The sequence below is a fragment of the Oncorhynchus kisutch genome, linkage group LG27 (genome assembly GCF_002021735.2).
Source record: "Oncorhynchus kisutch isolate 150728-3 linkage group LG27, Okis_V2, whole genome shotgun sequence".
NCBI classification, from domain to species: domain Eukaryota; kingdom Metazoa; phylum Chordata; class Actinopteri; order Salmoniformes; family Salmonidae; genus Oncorhynchus; species Oncorhynchus kisutch.
The window spans coordinates 31,816,242-31,839,705 of NC_034200.2; the positions used below are offsets into that span (position 1 = coordinate 31,816,242).

Here is a 23,464-nt window from a genome sequence, read left to right on the forward strand (position 1 = left end):
CTGGTGATTTCACACGACTGGGCTGGGGATTTCACACGACTGGGCTGGGGATTTCACACGACTGGGCTGGGGATGTCACACGACTGGGCTGGGGATTTGACATGACTGGGCTGGGGATTTGACATGACTGGGCTGGGGATTTGACATGACTGGGCTGGGGATGTCACATGACTGGGCTGGGGATGTCACATGACTGGGCTGGGGATGTCACATGACTGGGCTGGGGATGTCACATGACTGGGCTGGGGATTTGACATGACTGGGCTGGGGATTTGACATGACTGGGCTGGGGATTTGACATGACTGGGCTGGGGATGTCACATGACTGGGCTGGGGATGTCACATGACTAGGCTGGTGATTTCACATGACTGGGCTGGGGATGTCACATGACTGGGCTGGGGATGTCACATGACTGGGCTGGGGATGTCACATGACTGGGCTGGGGATGTCACATGACTGGGCTGGGGATTTGACATGACTGGGCTGGGGATTTGACATGACTGGGCTGGGGATTTGACATGACTGGGCTGGGGATGTCACATGACTGGGCTGGGGATGTCACATGACTGGGCTGGGGATGTCACACGACTAGGCTGGTGATTTCACACGACTGGGCTGGTGATTTCACACGACTGGGCTGGTGATTTCACACGACTGGGCTGGGGATTTCACACGACTGGGCTGGGGATTTCACACGACTGGGCTGGGGATTTCACACGACTGGGCTGGGGATTTGACATGACTGGGCTGGGGATGTCACATGACTGGGCTGGGGATGTCACATGACTGGGCTGGGGATGTCACATGACTAGGCTGGTGATTTCACATGACTGGGCTGGGGATTTGACGCGACTGGGCTGGGGATTTGACACGACTGGGCTGGGGATTTGACACGACTGGGCTGGGGATTTGACACGACTGGGCTGGGGATTTGACACGACTGGGCTGGGGATTTGACACGACTGGGCTGGGGATTTGACACGACTGGGCTGGGGATTTCACACGACTGGGCTGGGGATTTCACACGACTGGGCTGGGGATTTCACACGACTGGGCTGGGGATTTGACATGACTGGGCTGGGGATGTCACATGACTGGGCTGGGGATGTCACATGACTGGGCTGGGGATGTCACATGACTAGGCTGGTGATTTCACATGACTGGGCTGGGGATTTGACGCGACTGGGCTGGGGATTTGACACGACTGGGCTGGGGATTTGACACGACTGGGCTGGGGATTTGACACGACTGGGCTGGGGATTTGACACGACTGGGCTGGGGATTTGACACGACTGGGCTGGGGATTTGACACGACTGGGCTGGGGATGTCACATGACTGGGCTGGGGATGTCACATGACTGGGCTGGGGATGTCACATGACTGGGCTGGGGATGTCACATGACTGGGCTGGGGATGTCACATGACTAGGCTGGTGATTTCACATGACTGGGCTGGGGATTTGACACGACTGGGCTGGGGACTTGACACGACTGGGCTGGGGATTTGACACGACTGGGCTGGGGATTTGACACGACTGGGCTGGGGATTTGACACGACTGGGCTGGGGATTTGACACGACTGGGCTGGGGATTTGACACGACTGGGCTGGGGATTTGACACGACTGGGCTGGGGATTTGACACGACTGGGCTGGGGATTTCACACGACTGGGCTGGGGATTTGACACGACTGGGCTGGGGATTTCACACGACTGGGCTGGGGATTTCACACGACTGGGCTGGTGATTTGACATGACTGGGCTGGGGATTTGACACGACTGGGCTGGGAGGGCATAGGCGCAGCCATGGTGTGCCTGGGAGGGCATAGGCCCACCCACTGTGGAGCCAGGCCCAGCCAATCAGAATGAGATTTTCCCTACAAAAGAGTTTCATTACAGACAAAAATACTCCTTGTGCGTATGGAACATTTCTGGGATGTTTTGTTTCAGCTCATGAAACATGGGACCAACACTTTACATGTTGCGTTTATATTTTTGATCAGTATATATTAGTTAACCATGAGGCTATGCTGTTTACCGTGTACACTGTACATACAGTGTAGTACACAGGAAGGATTCTATAAGCAATTGGTCGCACCGTTTACATAGAAACGTTGTTGTTATACTGTCTATCAAAGTACGTTTACACCTTTCCTTAGACCATTTTCAAGGCCACATAGACAGGCATAGTATGAATGGGTGGTGGTGTTTTACATGTTTACTAGTAAGACATACAGAGATCCTTGCTGGCCCTGTTGGTTGGGTTGAACAGCCCTGGTGCCTGCTCGCCTGTCACAGAAATATGACAACATGACAAACCGTCAGCTATAGCCTATAGCTCTCCTTCTCAACAGGGGCAGGCTGAGGAGGTCCCCAGGGGTCTGTCCTCTCTTTATTTCCTTCCCTTTCTCCACCCCCCCTCGTGTCCCTCCATTTTCTCTGTATGAGTTGGCCCCCTCCACACATGTGCCACATGTCCGAATACACATATTATGCAGCCACACACAGCAGGCAGGCAGGCACACACACACATACACGCGCACACCTCTCTCCCTGCCCACCATTGTCCAGTTGAGCTTTTCAGTTATCCCTGGCTACAGACAGTCTATCGCCAGGCCTTCTCCGATACTTGGCCAAGACATGCACACACACACACACACACACACACACACACACACACACACACACACACACACACACACACACACACACACACACACACTTATGCAAACTCTCACACACACACACAGGTTGGCTGTACAGTGCACTTTTTCAATTTCAGGAGTTTGTGTGTGCATTAAAAACAGAGGTGCAGTAGCTCCTTCACGTCCAAAAGGAGGGGGGTCTTCTATTAGATTGGAGCCGGTTAAAGGGATGAGTAAAGGAGGGGGGTATTCTATTAGATTGGAGCCGGTTAAAGGGATGAATAAAGGAGGGGGTATTCTATTAGATTGGAGCCGGTTAAAGGGATGAATAAAGGAGGGGGTCTTCTATTAGATTGGAGCCAGTTAAAGGGACGAGTAAAGGAGGGGGGTATTCTATTAGATTGGAGCCGGTTAAAGGGATGAATAAAGGAGGGGGGTATTCTATTAGATTGGAGCCGGTTAAAGGGATGAGTAAAGGAGGGGGTATTCTATTAGATTGGAGCCGGTTGAAGGGATGAGTAAAGGAGGGGGGTATTCTATTAGATTGGAGCCGGTTAAAGGGATGAATAAAGGAGGGGGTATTCTATTAGATTGGAGCCGGTTAAAGGGATGAATAAAGGAGGGGGGTATTCTATTAGATTGGAGCCGGTTAAAGGGATGAGTAAAGGAGGGGGTATTCTATTAGATTGGAGCCGGTTAAAGGGATGAATAAAGGAGGGGGGTATTCTATTAGATTGGAGCCGGTTAAAGGGATGAGTAAAGGAGGGGGTATTCTATTAGATTGGAGCCGGTTAAAGGGATGAATAAAGGAGGGGGGTATTCTATTAGATTGGAGCCGGTTAAAGGGATGAGTAAAGGAGGGGTGTATTCTATTAGATTGGAGCCGGTTAAAGGGACGAGTAAAGGAGGGGGGTATTCTATTAGATTGGAGCCGGTTAAAGGGACGAGTAAAGGAGGGGGGTATTCTATTAGATTGGAGCCGGTTAAAGGGATGAGTAAAGGAGGGGGTATTCTATTAGATTGGAGCCGGTTAAAGGGATGAATAAAGGAGGGGGGTATTCTATTAGATTGGAGCCGGTTAAAGGGATGAATAAAGGAGGGGGGTATTCTATTAGATTGGAGCCGGTTAAAGGGACGAGTAAAGGAGGGGTGTATTCTATTAGATTGGAGCCGGTTAAAGGGACGAGTAAAGAAGGGGTGTACTCTATTAGATTGGAGCCGGTTAAAGGGACGAGTAAAGGAGGGGGTATTCTATTAGATTGGAGCCGGTTAAAGGGACGAGTAAAGGAGGGGGTATTCTATTAGATTGGAGCCGGTTAAAGGGACGAGTAAAGGAGGGGGTATTCTATTAGATTGGAGCCGGTTAAAGGGACGAGTAAAGGAGGGGGTATTCTATTAGATTGGAGCCGGTTAAAGGGACGAGTAAAGGAGGGGGTATTCTATTAGATTGGAGCCGGTTAAAGGGATGAGTAAAGGAGGGGGTATTCTATTAGATTGGAGCCGGTTAAAGGGATGAATAAAGGAGGGGGGTATTCTATTAGATTGGAGCCGGTTAAAGGGACGAGTAAATGAGGGAGGGATGGAGGAAGGGAGAGAGAGAGAGAGAGGGAGTTAGAGGAGGAGATAGGCAGAGAGTTGCAGTGCTTCATTTAAACTGTTCTGCACTGTGGCTTTTCAATTTGATTAGGAGGCTCCATTTCATACGGGATGGATGCTGTGTGCCATTCAGAATGAAATTGAAGCGTTCGCCGGGGCAGACAGCCATCCTGTGTCTCCTCCTGAAGGAGGATCAGCGGACAAGGTCAACTGCGGCCTGTTGTGCCCCTCATGGAACACTTTGTGTCCCAATGGCACCCTATTCCTCATTCAGTCCACTATACAGGGTATAGGGTGCCATTGGGATGCAGAATTATTGTCGGGGGTGAGAAACAGGAAAGAGCACCCTCAGCAAGGCAAAGAGTGTGGTTTTAAGTGGATATTATTAAATGCATCATATGTTTTGTTTATTCTGTTTGTAAGTCAAATACGATTAACTGAAATGCATGGTAAATTCACCAAAATGAAACGCATCACAATAGAGAATCAGTAGTTAAAATGTAAAACTGTATATTATGTGTTGTGAGGAAGGTACAGTGTGAGCTCTTTTGGGATATCCATGTGAGATTTGCCTGCAGAAAAAGGTTATGTATTACCTGTACCTCCATCTTACCTTCTTGTATTTCTCTTGTGCTGTCTCCTAGACGATATGGACACCCCCATCTAGCAGTCAGTCAGTCAGCAGTCAGTGGTACATTTTCTGCAGCATAATGGTCAGAAATGGAGACCAAAGCCAAGAGCAGAAGTGCATTCTTCCATCTCTCATCTCTCTCCATCAATCCTGTTCATTATGTTATTGGAATAACCTGCCATGGCTGCTTTTAGTTGACTTCCCTTGGTCTGGTACGCCAGTCAAGTCATGTCTATTTGCTTTGATCGATTGCTTTGTTCAGTGATTTAAATGACAATCTTTGTCATTGTGTTTTATTTTCATGAAATAAAACACATGAATGGTAATTTTATCGGGGTAATTAATGATGACAAATAGCCATCGCTAGGGAACTGTGATTGTCCCACCTTTGTAACCGAAAGGAGAGGTGCTAATATCAAATGAAGTTTAAAATCTTTCAAGCAACCTTTATTGGTGCTGCGTTTATAGTAGGAATGCGCCACTATCTGAGATGTGTTTCACAGAGAGGGTCTTAATGGCTCCGATCATGAAGCTATTTAAAAGAGTAAAGGGGATTAGAACGCTGTGGTTCCCTCTAATCCTTAACCTTTAGCCTGGTCCGGTCTGGTCTGGTCCGGTCCGGTCTGGTCTGGTCTGGTCCGGTCTGGTCCGGTCTGGTCTGCGTCAGCAGATAGTGTCAGTGGGGCCGGACTTACTGTACTACATTTTCATTATGGGGAATCAGAGTTTATTTCCGAACACATTTAGAGGCATTAGGGAGCTCACTCAAGCCAAATGAAAGGTAGTGTTGTCAAACACCCCCCGTTATTTCAGAAAATGCACTGTTCCATGTGAAGTTTAACAAGCCATTATGATAATCTAAGTGAAGTCCCAGAAGAGCTGTGGAGATGCCACTGGAATGCACACTCAACTACCATTGTACATGCCTCTACACTTCCAAGGTCCGTGGAACTCCTCAGTTCCTCTGCTTTCCCACCAAATTAAATGTTCACCTCTCCTTGAACCTGCGCTGCAATACAATCACACTCTGGATCAAGGATTTACATTTGAGTCATTTAGCAGATGCTCTTATCCAGAGTGATTTACAGTAGTGTGAGTGCATATATTTTCATACTTTCTCTTATAAGTCCCCCGTGGGAATCAAACCCACAATTCTGGAGTGGCAAATGTCATGCTTTACCAACTGAGCCACACGGGACGGCACAGAAAGGGCTGAGCAGGATCCCTCTTCAATTTAGATGCAGTTTTTGATACACAGAGAGGAGACGAAGACACATCTTTGTGTAAAGAATGTTCTTGTTTTCCTCTTGCAGAAACTTTTGATTCAGTTTTTCCTGCTTCTCTGATTATAGAAGCATCACTCACTCAGTCACTCCGTCTTTTTGGACACCCCATCTCTGGGCTCTGCAGGAAAGAGTGTTTCTTTAACAGGAAACAAGGTCACGCAACACATTAATCTTTCATGACTAAATTTGTGCTGCGCAAAGAGGACATTTTCTGCACTTTGTAGGGTCCACTATTAGTTATATGGCTTTATTTATACATTCATCTCCATTCATTATTCATGTGCTTTTGCCCTGCAGATGTGGATGCGCTTTTCTTGAGGGACAGCTGATATGAGTGCAATGTACAACAGAACACACAACACAGAGATTGCACTGATTTAGTGCAGGGCAGTGTTTCTGGTTCGTGCTTCTGGTTTGTGGACCGTCTCCGGTCCATGGGACATTAGTCAAAATTAAGTTATAAAGGAAAGGTGCTCCTCCCATTCTCTGACACCAGACTGATTGGTGGTTTGTTTCTTTAACAACCTCTTGTGTTTTTGTTGCCAGGCAACCACTGAGCAGAAGAAGCTGAGCCATGCTGGATCCAAGCCCTGCCTCTCCGAGAGCAGCGGCCAACTCCCTCAGATAGCCATGAACACCTGCAAGTACAATGGCGGCGTAGTGAGACCACTGGGCAGCCTGGCGTCGTCGCGGCGCAACCTAGCAGAGCTCGACTCAGAGACACAGCCCCTCCAGACGTTGCACAGCTCCGGCCTGGAGGTGGTGGTATCAAAGGGCAACGGCGAGGACCCCAGCAAGGCGTCCAACGAGAGCCTGGTCAGGGACGGAAACGGTGCTCCTGTGAAGAAGAACAAGGACATTGGCTATAGGCTCGGCCACCGGAGGGCGCTCTTTGAGAAACGGAAGAGACTCAGTGACTACGCCCTCATCTTTGGAATGTTCGGGATTGTCGTCATGGTGACTGAGACTGAACTGTCCTGGGGAGTTTACGGCAAGGTAATTAGTGTGGGTGGTCTTTTTGTTTGTTGAATAACTCCAATGCTGAAATTCTCTGAGTCGCTATACACAATTTCCCCACTGTGGGGGAAAACACGAGGGAGTTCTCATAGACCGGCAGAAAAAAAAGCCTCATGTTGTTTATGAATGCATTTCACACTACTTTTACATTCTAATTGGATTGTAAGGCTCGTATGAATGTCCTGCTTAATATATTGTTTGTGTCATCCTCACAAATCAACTGCATTACACTTAAGCACTTCAAATTCAACCAGTAAAATGTCAATGAGCATTAGCATTCTAGCCAACTGCTGCATCCAAAAATAGGATCTTTGCAACTATCACAACCAAATGTAATCTTAGCAACTGTTCAAGCAATAATCAAAACAACATTGTAATGAAAAAAAATTATTTAGTTTTGAAGTTATTACTACGTAAATCTAGGCTATGTTTAATGGCTGCAGATGGCAAACAGCAATTGTTTTCCCCCATACTTGTTTATGACGTGAATAACGACTCTGAGTATGATATGTTTAGATAGGAAGTCATGTTAAACATGGTGAACACATGGTGAACTTCAGAGATATTTGTGTAAGTAGAATGACAATGTTCGCGATTCAAAACATGTCAGAGCTTGGCCAAAGGACTGTTTTCACTAGGCTGCTGCTGGTATTTTGAGAGTCACTTTGAAGCCTGCCCTGCATCCAAACACAACGATGCCCAATCAGAGAGCTGCTTCAAAGTGTCGGACATTATCTCTGACCAGCACGTGGGAGTGTCAGGACAACCCAACATGGCGGCAGGCTGTTGTCATTTCAGGGTCGCCACGACCTGGTCACGACTCCCTGACCTATCATTAGCTCCATCAACCAATCAATTTGGATTTGGGCAGTGCTTTCTGTACCAAACATTTGTCACAGTGCACTTAGGGAAAGGTTTGGCCCCAATGTTTACAAGACTGCACTGTTGGCTAGCGTCACCACATAGTCAATGCAACGAGCCAGCATTGATTGGCCTAAGTAATAGCTGGAACGGCACTGCAATTTTTACAAGTAAGATTGAGCAGCAATGTTTTGGTTAAGTCCAGCCAATTCTACACATTTATTTGAATTGTTAAATTCAATATTGCATATACAGAGGGGCAAAAAAGTATTTAGTCAGCCACCAATTGTGCATGTTCTCCCACTTAAAAAGATGAGAGAGGCCTGTAATTTTCATCATAGGTACACTTCAACTATGACAGACAAAATTATTTTAAAAAATCCAGAAAATCACATTGTAGGATTTTAAATTAATTTATTTGCAAATTATGGTGGAAAATAAGTATTTGGTCACCTACAAACAAGCAAGATATCTGGCTCTCACAGACCTGTAACTTCTTCTTTAGGAGGCTCCTCTGTCCTCCACTCGTTACCTGTATTAATGGCACCTGTTTGAACTTGTTATCAGTATAAAAGACACCTGTCCACAACCTCAAACAGTCACACTCCAAACTCAACTATGGCCAAGACCAAAGAGCTGTCAAAGGACACCAGAAACAAAATTGTAGACCTGCACCAGGTTGGGAAGACTGAATCTGGAATAGGTAAGCAGAAGAAATCAACTGTGGGAGCAATTATTAGGAAATGGAAGACATACAAGACCACTGATAATCTCCCTCGATCTGGGGCTACACACAAGATCTCACCCCGTGGGGTCAAAAGGATCACAAGAACGGTGAGCAAAAATCCCAGAACCACACAGGGGGACCTAGTGAATGACCTGCAGAGAGCTGGGACCAAAGTAACAAAGCCTACCATCAGCAAGGGCATTGAAGATGAAATGTGGCGGGGTCTTTCAGCATGACAATGATCCCAAACACACCGCCCGGGCAACGAAGGAGTGGCTTCGTAAGAAGCATTTCAAGGTCCTGGAGAGGCCTAGCCAGTCTCCAGATCTCAACCCCATAGAACATCTTTGGAGGGAGTTGAAAGTCCGTGTTGCCCAGCAACAGCCCCAAAACATCACTGCTCTAGAGGAGATCTGCATGGAGGAATGGGCCAAAATACCAGTGACAGTGTGTGAAAACCTTGTAAAGACTTACAGAAAACGTTTGACCTCTGTCATTGCCAACAAAGGGTATATAACAAAGTATTGAGATAAACTTTTGTTATTGACCAAATACTTATTTTCCACCATAATTTGCAAATAAATTGATAAAAAATCCTACAATGTGATTTTCTGGATTTCTTTTCTCAGTCTGTCTGTCATAGTTGAAGTGTACCTATGATGAAAATTACAGGCGTCTCTCATCTTTTTAAGTGGGAGAACTTGCACAATTGGTGGCTGACTAAATACTTTTTTGCCCCACTGTAGGTGTCTATAAGGTTTCTATTAACCACTTTTTGTAATAAATTTAGATTAATTGTCGTGTTGGTCTGAGTTTAAATTGAACTGATCCCTGAGTGACACAGCAGTCCTACCATATAGAATGCGCTACAATAAGGACGAGTCATTTTTCATCTTGCATGTCACATCACATGGACATGTGAGTCAGTCAAGATTTTTCCCAACCCTTAAAGAGGTGTGGTGGGGGGTTGGTGTGTTAAAGGGAGTGAGCTTTTGGGGACTGAAAAATCCTTATACATCTGTCAGGTGGATTAATTGGTTTTTCTCAATGTTATTTCACAGGGGACTTCTCAAAACAATTTCAGACATTATAGGGTCTTGAGTGGTGCCAGAGACCTGAGGGGCAAAGCAATCTAGTTGATTGCTAAAAATACATTCGCTAATTTTCTCCCCGCCTGTTACTATATTGTGGCTGCATGATCAGTGTAATGGCTCATATTGTAATGCATGCTTACTTGACCCCACCCCAAGAGAGCATATCAATATCCATTTACAACGACTTGGTCGTCCGCGGGCCTTGACAACATAGCAATGGGCAGCTTTTACAATCGCCCCTGACGATTATTTACATTGATTCCTATTGTTGTTTTTGTCGCTGTTGTCAGGATTGTGATTACAACCCCCCCATCATTGTATAACATGTTTTATTCCCCACCATTACTACAGCTGATTCATCAAATCACTTTTTACCCACAGAGTCTAGTAGTGCAGGTCCTTATTCCAAAGATCTATGACCCCTTTATAGGCGTTGCAGCTCTAGCGTCCAAACGATCAATTCATCACTTGCACCTCTCACGGTGGGTTGCTTCCTGCTAACGCTACTGTAGAAGATGCACAACATAACTGCTCGGTTTCTGCATCTAGGCTACTATTAGATTGAAAATACCTAGTGGTGGGTTTGATGTATAAATAGTTTGTGTACTGTTAAGAGCCTATGTTTGACCTTTACTTCCTGCTACTGTCATGATTTGAGACAACACTTTGTGGTGCTGTTGTTTTTAGTTCAAACCCCTTTCCTCAGCTCTCTCGTTTTAAGCTGATACTATGTGGTGTTTTCATTGTCAGTGTTCCTCTCCCTCCTACTAGCTACGTTCACTGCAGAGGGAAACCTTTTTGGAAGATAGATGGATTCATTTTGGTCTTGTTCGCTCCATCCAACAATATTTCTAAAATCCACATGTTTTACCCACCATGAAGACTGCCTAAATTATTTCACACAACAACAACAAAAAATCTAAGTTGAAGATTTCTTCTATTAATACTTTTACATGTACAGTTCTGAGGTGAAGCCCAGGCATGACCCCTCCTCTGAAAGTCAACATAGGTTGCACATGCTATGTAATTGTCAATAAATATTCTTAATTTATTTTATATATTTATATTTCTCCTCAATATCACTGTATCTCTAAACTATATTTATTGTGTGTCTGTCTCTCACTACAGGAATCTTCGTACTCATTTGCACTGAAATGCCTTATCAGCCTTTCCACTGTTATATTGCTTGGTCTTATAATAATGTACCATGCCCGGGAAATCCAGGTGAGTCGAAATAATGCAACAATTTAGCAGGAAATAACATTTCATTGTTATCATTTATGGGCTGGTGTGGTGATTGCCTGAATTGCTTAAAAATTGAGTTTGATTATTGAGTGTGATGATGCCCGTTATTGATGATGTTTTTTTAAGTATTCAACATTTAAACAGGTCAACTCAATTGGGTATGTTAGATACTTTACAGTCCTAATTCAGCTGATTTATATTATGATATTTACAGAAAATGACTGAAATAACTGTTGCTTTTTTTAAGGCTTTTTAAAATGTGAAGAGTGGCATCTATTAAAGCTGTAATCCACAGTAGTGAAACTGCCACGTCTGTTTGCAATATTACAACAAAGAGGTTACTTCAAACAACCAACACTGTTTTTTTCTCTCTGACATCTTGAACATCATTACACACGAGATAGTACATACTCTGCTGTTCTACGGACTGTAAAAGAAAGTATATAACTACAGTAAAATAAAGTATATAAAGACTGAAAAAGAAAGTATATAACTACAGTAAAATAAAGTATATAAAGACTGAAAAAGAAAGTATATAACTACAGTAAAATAAAGTATATAAAGACTGTAAAAGAAAGTATATAACTACAGTAAAATAAAGTATATAAAGACTGAAAAAGAAAGTATATAACTACAGTAAAATAAAGTATATAAAGACTGAAAAAGAAAGTATATAACTACAGTAAAATAAAGTATATAAAGACTGAAAAAGAAAGTATATAACTACAGTAAAATAAAGTATATAAAGACTGAAAAAGAAAGTATATAACTACAGTAAAATAAAGTATATAAAGACTGAAAAAGAAAGTATATAACTACAGTAAAATAAAGTATATAAAGACTGAAAAAGAAAGTATATAACTACAGTAAAATAAAGTATATAAAGACTGTAAAATAAAGTATATAACTACAGTAAAATAAAGTATATAAAGACTGAAAAAGAAAATTTATAACTACTGTAAAATTAAGTAGGTAAAGTCTGTAAAATAACGCATAACTAAGCTACTTTTTGCTTTTTCCGCAGCTGTTTATGGTGGACAATGGGGCAGACGACTGGAGGATAGCCATGACGTACGAGCGCATCTTCTTCATCGTGCTGGAGCTGCTGGTGTGCGCCATCCACCCCATCCCGGGCCATTACCGCTTCACGTGGACGGCACGGATCGCCTTCACCTACACGCCGTCGACGGCCAACGCCGACGTGGACATCATCCTTTCCATCCCCATGTTCCTCAGGCTCTACCTGATCGGCCGCGTCATGCTGCTGCACAGCAAGCTCTTCACAGACGCCTCATCGCGCAGCATCGGCGCCCTCAACAAGATCAACTTCAACACGCGCTTCGTCATGAAGACGCTCATGACCATCTGCCCCGGCACCGTGCTGCTGGTCTTCAGCATCTCCTCCTGGATCATCGCCGCCTGGACGGTGCGAGTCTGCGAGAGGTAAACGGCTAGGGAGTTCCCTAAAGAGGGAAAAACCCAGCCAATCGCCACAGAAACGCACGTCCCCATCGTTATGCACTGTGTGTGTCGGCACTCCCCCCCTTCTCTCTCTCTCCTTCCTTCCCCCTTCTCCCCCCCCCCCCCCCCTCTCTCTCTCTCCCTCCCCCACTTCTCTCTCTCTCACATACACTCTCTCCCTCCCCCACTTCTCTCTCTCCCTCCCCCACTTCTCTCTCTTTCCCCCTCCGTACCCCCCTATCTCTCTCTCTCTCTCTCCCTCACTTCTCTCTCTCTCTCCCCCTCTGTACCCCCCTTTCTCTCGCTCCCTCCCTCCCACTTCTGTCTCTCTCCTTCCCCTTCTCTCTCTCTCTTTCATTCCCCCTTCTCTCTCTCATTCCTTCCCGCTTTCTGTTATCTGTGTCCAGTTGTGTTGTCGTGTTCTGTTCATGCCCACCAGCCCAAAGTAATGTCTTGATGTGTCGTACCCCACACACACCACTGCATGGGTTAAAAAAAGGGGGTTTCATTAGCTCAGCGATCACTCCACGAGTCCCTATTCCTTGTTTTAATGCTATTTTAGCAGCTTTTCCATAATTCATGAGTGTCTAATTGTTTGTTTGCTGAATGGTTTGTTTTGGTAATGCTGAGCAGCCCCAAGGATCCCCGTTCACATCAGGCTTTTTCTCAAGGGGGCGGTGGGGATTCTCACAGATCTCAGAGTAAAGGGAGGAGGCAGGGAAGAGCACGCTTTTTCAGACCAATTACAAGTTTATCATTACTTTGATGTTAAGTTGTCTTCTTTGGTGTGTAGGGGCTGAGGGAGGTGGGATGGGTTGACGTCAGCTCCTGTAATACTTCGTTATGACAAAAGGGCTGTAAAGTCAAAAAGTCACAGTCAAATCAGTCAACAGGAACGCTCGCTGCCAATCTTTCAGTCAGTCAGACGGTGAGTTGCTCTCTTACGTTTTGCTTGCTTTTTATTTCCTCCCTTTCCATCTCATACTTCCTTGCTCTCTTAACCCCTCACTAACCACTTCCCCCTGCACCCTGGAGCCACGTAAGGACCAGCAGAGAAAACAGTGTTTGACCTTTGACTCCACCTCCACATGAAATGGAAAAGAAGTAGCGTGAGGTGCAACTCGAATTCAACTTCACCAAATAGTTTGTTGGCACACATTCAAAAGAACACTCTGTTCATCAAGCCTACAGGAATGAATAGTGTATTGCTGAAGGTACTTGCATAAAGCCTTAAAGTGATACCGTCACAAGGATGGACACACTGTTTTTTTTCCTGTCTTAGATTTAACCATGAAAGATACAGGTGTTGCCAAATACTGTGAAAAGCATGAATAGAACGTATGGATGACATTGTTGGTGTTGTATCTGTCTGGTAATCTTTCAACATTACAAAGGAAAACCATAGAACCACAGGGAAATGTAACCAAGCTCTACAGTCGGATGTCTATGGTACTTGGACACAACATGCGGCTGGAGTCAACACCATGAAATATCTAGAGTGGCTAATGGGGTCAGGATAGATGATATGCCCACCACACGCTCCGTGCCAAACTAGTCCGCAGCAGTGCATGCAATATAAGGCAGTCCAGTTATGGTTTCAATTTGAAAATAACATGTTTCCGTGTGTTTGGGTAAGTGTTTGTGTGTCGTGTGTGTGTGTGTGTGTGAGTGTCTATAATGTTATGTTGTACTTTCTATTTCCCCATTATGCTGCTCCATAGGGATACCATGTGAGTCCTCGCTCTCTAGTGGAAAACCTATCATTTTGCACCGAGCTGGCGCCACTGCTGCCCTGAGTGGGTGAGGGATGGGGGTCCTCGCTCTCTAGCCGTGGAAAACCTATCATTTTGCACCGAGCTGGCGCCACTGCTGCCCTGAGTGGGTGAGGGATGGGGGTGGGATTGGGCGAGGGGCAGCCCCCCCAAAAAAACTGCTATCCTTTCCAAACAGAGTAAGGCAAAGGGGGACTAGGTATTCGCCCCTTAGTCGGCATGAATGTGGCACCCATCCTCAAAACCCCCAAAATATGTAAACAAAGAAAAATATATTCAGTGGCTAGGAGGCGAAACCTATGATTTGAGCAGCACTTTGAACCAAGCGTCTCTTTCTAAACTGTTTTGTGGTAGCAAAAAGGAGGAGGAGGAGGAGGAGGAGGAGGAAGGAGTTTGTGCTAAAATGGAGCAGCTCCTTCAAGTCACCTTCACCAGCAAGCCTGAGGGCAATTGTCTTTTTTTATTCCTCTTCCTTATGTAATTGTTATAGATCCATAATGTGCCCACTCTTTTCAGCATCTACTTCCAAGATTTGCTGAGGAACAAAAGCTTTTTAGTCCTTTGTGTTCTCTTACATTACCATTCCATTATGAGTCTCCCCTCGAATAATTGATTGAATGATGTCGTAATCGTTAGGTATTCTACAGGCTTTTGTCACTTCTGCCAGCTGATTCAGTTTGCTCAAGACGTGGCAAAGGAATTTAATCTGAGATACATATTCATACAAAACATCCGTGCTTTTTTGAGGAGATAACAAATATCAAGTCATTTGTCTGGTACAAAGTTGTTAATGTGGATTTAAGCTCGATTTAGATTTTTTTAAACCAAATTTCTAACATTTAACCATATTATAATAACCCCATTAACCCGGAAGTGTTTCACGAAAGGCTCTTCAGCTAGGATGATGAATAGTGAGGGTGTTGCTATCCGTTCTAGCACAGTTTCCAAAATTGAGTCATGAGGAGTTTGTTTCTTCAAGGCAAATGCAGTGTCTCCAGTTTGAAGTTTCATAACATGGATTGAGTTCTCACCTGTGGTAAACAATGAAACAGCATGGTAGTCTTCATGTTTACTGCTCTCGATCCCATCACTCCAACACACTCAAAAAAAGAGGCGCTTGTTTTCCAAAGTGCTGTGCGTGAGTTTGGAAATGAATCTGCTGATGCACTGTTACATTGACCACGCTCCTGAGCCAAAGGGCAGAACGGTGTGAGATTGGATGAGCACGGAGTCTGTCTGGAATAGACGGGCGAATGAAAGACACATGGTGGGTGGAGGGGACAGCAGGGGTGGTTGGCTGAGTGGCGGAGTTGGCAGGAACCCTGATGGTACAGTAGAGGGAAGCAGTGCTGGTCACTGCCCCCTTGATACAGCTCCAGAGCTCCTTACTTTATTGAAGATCCTCAGTCTTTTGCCGTTCTTATCAAACACCTCCTCTTTTGCGTCATGATGCTTTGCAGATTTCCTACTACTGTACCCATCTAACGTGGCATGCTTGCAGTGTTTCCTCATCCCCTCCACCACTTATTTATCTTTCCTTATTCATAACCAGCAGGCCTAATCCAGTCAGAACTCAGATACACTTGCATGCCTTGCCTGTCCCCCCTCCGGTCCTATCTCCTCTCTCTAACTCTCTCTCTCGCTCTGAAACAAAACACTTCTTTTTTTCCGAGGTTACATGAGACAGTCGTTTCTCACCCCGGTCTTCCTGGGGAACTCTGGCCATGTAACAAGCTTTGGAAAGTTAAGAGACTTTCCCTCATCACAGATTAACAGGGTCGAGTTACTGGCCGGTTACTGACCGATATCATGTGTGTGTTGTTGTCACTTGACCGGAAGACACATTACACAGCTTCATGTAGAGCGGAATCCTAACCAAAGATACTTGTGCGCTTGAACTTTCACCACAACTGAAAGTTGTGTGTAAATCCCACATTAGTGTCTGTGTGAAAGGTCATGTGGACCTTCAAGCAGAGTTTGAGTTGTATCTTGTGTACCATTGGAGTATACCTCCACACTGTATTCTTCATGCCTGTTGATATTCCATACAGTAGTTATTACTGACAATGGACAAGCATGACCTAACAAAGTTCCGGAACACGATGATGTTGACGTTCATCAAAGAAAGCTTTTGAGGCTATAAGGCTATACGAAAGAGTTTTAGCTTTGCTCTTAAGTCCACAATGGCTGTTTGAAGGAGATATCCTGTAGGGAAGTTCTGTGTTATGTCTTCTACCACCTGATACTTTTACTTGTGCTATTTTTGGTTGTGTTGGCTGTGCTACGGCTTGTAACGCTCGCGTCATATTGTGAGACTTTGTTTCAAATACATGTTATTACCATTTTGTTCAGTAAATGATAATGAAAAGATAGACTTTTATCTTGACTCGACATGTTTGCTAGAATCCATTTGGAGTGCTTACTTTGCATTTTGGCTGGATGACGCGAGCACAATTAGGTCTGCAGTTTTTTAAATTAGGTCATCCCCAGTTGAGTTTAATCCTATCTGCGGTAAGCCTCTGACACCCCCCCCCCCCCCCCCTCCTCTTACATTTCAACAAATTTGTCCCAAAATAATCTCTACCATTGCTCAAATTCTCATTTAAATCAAGGAGACTTGTTAAAATTCCTTTAATGTGCTATGATGAGTTCCTGTAGAAAAGACATGACATTAGTACATGTTAGTACATGGACAAGCTAAGGTATATAAAAGTCCCCTTTAAGGTTCTTTCCACTGCAGTGGCTTATATTAGGAGCAGATGAGCCTGTCCAACAATTTGCCTGCTCAGGGTAATACTAATAAAAATACTGCTTGCTGCTCAATATACAGTATTGCGTTTTCAATAACTGGTTAAACCAGTTTTTTCTAAATTTCAGGTTTAATCAGACTTGCATGCAGCATGCCATTCAAGGAACAAATAATAATTTATTTGGCAGTATTGTCTACTCCTATATACTGTTGTCTTTATAGGTAACAGTTATTGATATCTCTAACAATTCTTTCCAACCAATGTTTTTGGCAAATGTTTCTGTTACTTTTTAGTACCACAACTGACAACAGGGTTTGGAAGATTCAGAATACTCATGTCATTTTGATTTCATTCCTCAAATAGCTTAGGTCAGGATTTCCCATAACTCGGTCCTTCCCAAAATCTAAAGCTTAAGCTTCAACCTATAATATACAGCATAGACCAGGGTATTCAAATCTGTGTAGTGCTAGGGCAAAAAACAAAACATGTACCCAGGGGGGCCCCAGGACCGAGTTTGGGAAGCCCTGGCTTAGAAGACACATTGTCAGGCATTGCCACTGTATGTCCCTGGGACAAACCATCTGTTTCTTGCATGAGCTCATCCACATACGGTGAGACGGAGTTAAAGAATTCTGGGGGCGATGGCCAGGGTTAAAGACCAGATGACATGAAGAGATGGCCAGGGTTAAAGACCAGATGACATGAAGAGATGGCCAGGGTTAAAGACCAGATGACATGAAGAGATGGCCAGGGTTAAAGACCAGATGACATGAAGAGATGGCCAGGGTTAAAGACCAGATGACATGAAGAGATGGCCAGGGTTAAAGACCAGATGACATGAAGAGATCGCCAGGGTTAAAGACCAGATGACATGAAGAGATGGCCAGGGTTTAATGAAGAGAAAAAAAGCATCACTGCATCCATTTTAACCAATTCCCATTACATTTTAGTCATTTAGCAGATGCTTTTATCCAGAGTGACTTACAGTAGTGAGTGCATATATTTTCATACTTTTTTTGTGCTGGTCTTCAAATGGGAATCAAACCCACAACCTTGGCTTTGCAAGCGACATGCTCTATCAACTGAGTCACACAGGACGCACAGGGGTGAGTTGTGTACTTCAATACCACCCAGAACAGTGACTTGTTTATGATGTTGACATTCTTCAATGGTCTCTCTTGTGTTGGCTGATGCGGTAGATAGATTGCAATGTGTCACCGGTTAGGTTGTTTTCAACACTGTGAATCAAGTGGTATTCCTGTAGTCTAACACACATTAAAGCCCTTTCTGGAAGGAGTCATTTAGGTCTAGTGCTCTCATCTGTGCATACTTGCAAATAGATTTGCTGACAAAGTAAGGGAACACAGAGTTTTTTGAGGGAGCGATCTTACAAACAATGACATGTCTACAACACAAAGCCTACTTCTATGGGATGTTTTGCAAGGGTGGGAGACATTTTATTTCAGACAATTCCTCTGGTCTCACACTAGGTCGAAAGTGGTGCCAGCTCTTGTCCATGCTATGCCAACACTCTACACAGTATATTGAGAGCTTCAAAATGCCACCGACTGGCTCTGCATCCGTAGCTTCTAGTGCCCATATCACTGTAGTCTATGGACATTTGTCTGAGTCCTCTTCAAGATTCAAGAATTTGGGGGAAAACCTATCTACAGTTTTGCACGCATCTAAAAAACTAAAATTCCACAGCAAACCATGTCCAGTCATAAATGTAGAGTCACAATAAGAGTTTTCTTACAGCAAATACATGGTGATACAGGGAAACCATACACTGCAATGTTACACCATTGTGGAAGTGGAAAACAAAACCTCTAGCGTTGTCGTGCTCTAATCGCTTTCACCAGCCTAGAATCATTTGGACACTACGGCACTTAAAGTACTCCTCCTACAAAGGCGTAATTGGTGCCGTCAAGAGCAACCATGCAATTTGAGATAGTTCCAGTGTGTAAACCAGATTTTTCCCCAACCCCGATGAAGCCAGTGATTGAGTGGAACTCATCATGATACAATAAGCAATTAACACAACTGTAGAAGCAACTAACTTTCAGGACATATTTCACCTCTTTCTTTACAACTTAAGTTCACATGAATCACATGAATCAGAGGATAAAATAAGAGACAGTGTAATATGTTGACAGAAACGACTTCCACCAGGTTCTGTCACAGAGTTAGTGATCTGGAATGACTCATGCATTTGCCTGGTTTAGTCACAGATTGTCTAAAATTAGCAAATTAGTCACTATAGTGTTGTCCCCCTTGCTCTAAGCCTTGTCAGAGAGGATGCTATTGAAGGCTAACGGTGCTGGATTCAGTGCGTATCGCAGAAGTATCACGTTATAGCTCAATTGAAATTTAAAGGCAATGTTCCCTCCCTCGTGGAGACTGCATTCATGGTAAACGCTGCATATGGCGGGCTTTACATTTACATTTTAACACAAATTTTCCGCCATACTTCTACGATACGGATTGAATCCAGCCCTAACAATCCAGGTGAAAGAGAAGGGAAGTCAAAAACATTGAGCTTCTTAATGCGTTTTTACTGGTCTCCAGCGTACAGATAAGAGACTGGCTGTATAAATATTCAACCCCCATCCACTTGACAATATTGTGATATTTGTCAAGGATGGTTTTCACTTTGTCGTCGCTCTCTTTGCTCTCAATATACTGGCTTTTCAGCATGCAGGATGCAAACATCTTTTTAATGCCTGCATGGTATTGTATCGACGTGCTTTTTTGCATGCCATAGAGTCGCTTGAACCCACACTATTGACTCTGAGGAAAAAAGGATCATGTTGTTTTTCCTGACATTGAGCATGAAAGCAGAGTTGACATAAAGGAAAAATACACTCAAAAACCATCTTTCGGTATGTCTTTAATTAGTCCACTGTTGATACAGTCCCCAAATGTTTTGGATGTCAGCAGTCAAGTTTTAAGATATTGGACTTTCAAGAAGCAAAGTGTCACCAGCCACATCGTATAATGTATTTTGGATCATCATGATTGGGGCGGAAGGGAGCCTAGTGATTAGATCGTTGGACTTGTAACCCAAAGGTTGCAAGATCGAAGCCCCGAGCTGACAAGGTAAAACTCTGTCTTTCTGAACAAGGCAGTTAACCCACTGTTCCTAGGCCGTCATTGAAAATAAGAATTTGTTCTTAACTGACTTGCCTAGTTAAAGAAATGTTTTAAAAAATCAATTACAATATGGCTGGTGACACAATTTATATTGAGCTTCTTGAAAGACTAGCATCTTGAAAACTTGACTGTTGCTATGCAAAACATTTTGCGACTGTATCATCAGTGGGCTAAAGATAGAAATACCAAAAGATCGTTTTTGAATGGAGTTTTCTTTTAAGGACATCAGAGTTCAGCAACAACTGCTGAATGCACGGTTTGTTCCTTAATGAATGTGATCTGTCTAGGAGGAGATTTTCAAGAATGTTCAAGAGTTCCAAGCTTGGTTCATCTACCCCAGGTGTTACAAACTGTATTTCTGCATTGATTAGATTAAATTGTTCCGGCCATTTTTATTCCACATGCTGGGTCACTGCTGGATAATCAAGTCATTAGCATATTCCTAATTGTTTTAACAAGGATCCCTTTCGAAGAAAATCTCTGGGAGCAGAAATGTAATCCTCTTTGTCCTTAATAGTCATCCTGTGTACTTTTGAGAGCTATTAGTAATCCAGCTGAACAATGCGCCTCAGTATTATGACTCCTCCTAGACAGCACCTTAGCCAATCAGGGATGTAGTATGTAAAGAAAGGTAGGGTTGGGCTGGATGGGTTAATTTTGGGACTTTATCCCACAATGCAAAGGGGATGGTAATGTCATCATCAATGTTGACATTTGAGGTGGTGTTTTTTTTATCTATCTGCTGTGGTTTTAGGGTTAGTGCTATCATGGATCCTTGGGATGTCCCTACCCTAAACACTAACCTTAACCATAACCCTTACTTAACCCTAACCTTAACCCTTACCTTAACCCCTTTAAATGTCAACTTCAATGGGGTGAAGTCAGTTGGGACGTCGCAAGGGTCCCGTTTAGACGTTGTGTTTTAAGGGGCATTGGCTATCGCATGGTTTTCTGCCATTTTCAGCAACAGAATGATGAAATGAAGTGATACATTTTGAAGGGATGATGTTCATAACCAAACCTTTGTTGGGGTAGTTCAAACTCTTCACATTACAGATCCAAAGTAGGTTTTCCCCCATTGTGCTGTAAGAAATGAGAATTGACACTCTCCTTTCTTTAAACAAAATGATGTTGATGGTCAAATATATTTTCCTCTCTTGTAAGAGCAAATGCAAATGATTTGGGTGCATTGATTCAGAATCTGTTGGGGATGAGTGCTGATCAAAGTGGTTATAGTATTTTAGATTTCCAGTGATTAGTTTGGATTCAAATCCTGAAAGACTCAAACTTAAAAGATCAATTGCCTGCGGTTCTCATAACGCTTAAATGCATAGCTGCATAACTTAATGTATGTCACTTTCTTTATTCCAATCATCTTCCATAATATTTTAATTGCTATGCTAATGAGTAGGAGATGTATGTCTGGATTCATGTCTATTTTTAAATGCTTCTCAATTGATATCATCCATCGTCTCAAGTTGTTTAATAGACACTGATACATACAGTAAATGTTCAGTGTTTTGCTGTGGAGAATTCTCAAACCGCCATCAGCATTTAATTAGATTCTTTAAAAGGATTATTGAAATCAATTGTGTTTTCCCTTCCATATCATTTTAATTTGGCTACTCATTGAATGATTGAATGTGTATCTTCATTTATCACAGAGCATTGACTGAACAGCTACAGTATATTGGAATGTGACGGCACAACTTCATAACGTTTCACCATGTTGTTTCCAACATGGATTGGGTGCTTTTTAGATGTGTAGTGCAGGCATGACGGAAGGTGAAACACTATGCACATGTCATTTCTTTCTTCTTCAACCACCTCTGTTAGTTCACGACCTCTCCAGCATGCTCAGGTTTCCTTTACAGTATCGGGTGTCACTGATGTGTATCTTCCTCTGTTTCTCTCTTCCTTACTTTAGGTATCATGACACACAGGAAGTGACCAGTAACTTCCTGGGAGCCATGTGGCTCATCTCTATTACCTTCCTCTCCATTGGCTACGGAGACATGGTACCTAACACGTACTGTGGGAAAGGCGTATGTCTGCTTACAGGGATCATGGTATGTTACTTGTCATTGGAAATGCATTTTTTTTGTGTGTGTTTCATGCAGTATTGCATGACTAATAGACATATTATTCCCATGAAACAGCCATGTTTTAAATCTGACATCTATTTCTTCAACATGTTGCTTTATTCTAGAGCAGCTCAACATCTTGAAATGTTTCCCTCCAAGCAGTCACCTCTCTATTAATACAATAACTCAACAGTCACCTCTCTATTAATACAATAACTCAACAGTCACCTCTCTATTAATACAATAACTCAACAGTCACCTCACTATTAATACAATAACTCAACAGTCACCTCGCTATTAATACAATATCTCAACAGTCACCTCTCTATTAATACAATAACTCAACAGTCACCTCACTATTAATACAATAACTCAACAGTCACCTCTCTATTAATACAATAACTCAACAGTCACCTCTCTATTAATACAATAACTCAACAGTCACCTCACTATTAATACAATAACTCAACAGTCACCTCTCTATTAATACAATAACTCAACAGTCACCTCTCTATTAATACAATAACTCAACAGTCACCCTTCACATTATTTTATTTCTGAGCCTGACTATGTTTCTGACCAATAGGGAGCTGGCTGCACTGCACTGGTGGTCGCCGTGGTAGCCAGGAAGTTGGAGTTGACCAAGGCTGAGAAGCATGTCCACAACTTCATGATGGACACACAACTCTGCAAACGAGTGAGTTACTCAAGCTCTCATTCTAGTGGCATTTTTGATCTTCCACCAGTGAGCACTACTGTAAATGTCACATCCCTTACTGTACGGGAGGTTATATTACAATAATACAATAACTGTCATTTATGGTTCCTGATGGAACAGGGTAAAACAAATTCATGTCCCTGGTAAGAAGTTTTTTTCATCGGTTTACCTTTCTCAATTCAGTTTACCTTTTTCAATTCAGTTTACCTTTCTCAATTCAGTTTACCTTTCTCAATTCAGTTTACCTTTTTCAATTCAGTTTACCTTTTTCAATTCAGTTTACCTTTCTCAATTCAGTTTACCTTTCTCAATTCGGTTCACCTTTTTCAATTCAGTTTACCTTTCTCAATTCAGTTTACCTTTCTCAATTCAGTTTACCTTTCCCAATTCAGTTTACCTTTCCCAATTCAGTTTACCTTTCCCAAT

The 23,464-nt window shown here is 43.3% G+C and overlaps 1 protein-coding gene across 2 annotated transcripts in view; it reads left to right on the top strand.

Moving 5' to 3' along the window:
- Nucleotides 1-23,464, top strand: part of LOC109872205 (small conductance calcium-activated potassium channel protein 2) — a 51,527-nt gene that overhangs the window by 17,680 nt on the left and 10,383 nt on the right. For both annotated transcript variants that reach the window (XM_031807169.1, XM_031807170.1), the window contains exons 2-6: nucleotides 6,703-7,152; nucleotides 10,984-11,079; nucleotides 12,125-12,543; nucleotides 22,164-22,305; nucleotides 22,907-23,017. In XM_031807169.1, coding sequence (XP_031663029.1) covers nucleotides 6,703-7,152; nucleotides 10,984-11,079; nucleotides 12,125-12,543; nucleotides 22,164-22,305; nucleotides 22,907-23,017 — 1,218 coding nt within the window. The remainder of the gene's footprint in view (nucleotides 1-6,702; nucleotides 7,153-10,983; nucleotides 11,080-12,124; nucleotides 12,544-22,163; nucleotides 22,306-22,906; nucleotides 23,018-23,464) is intronic.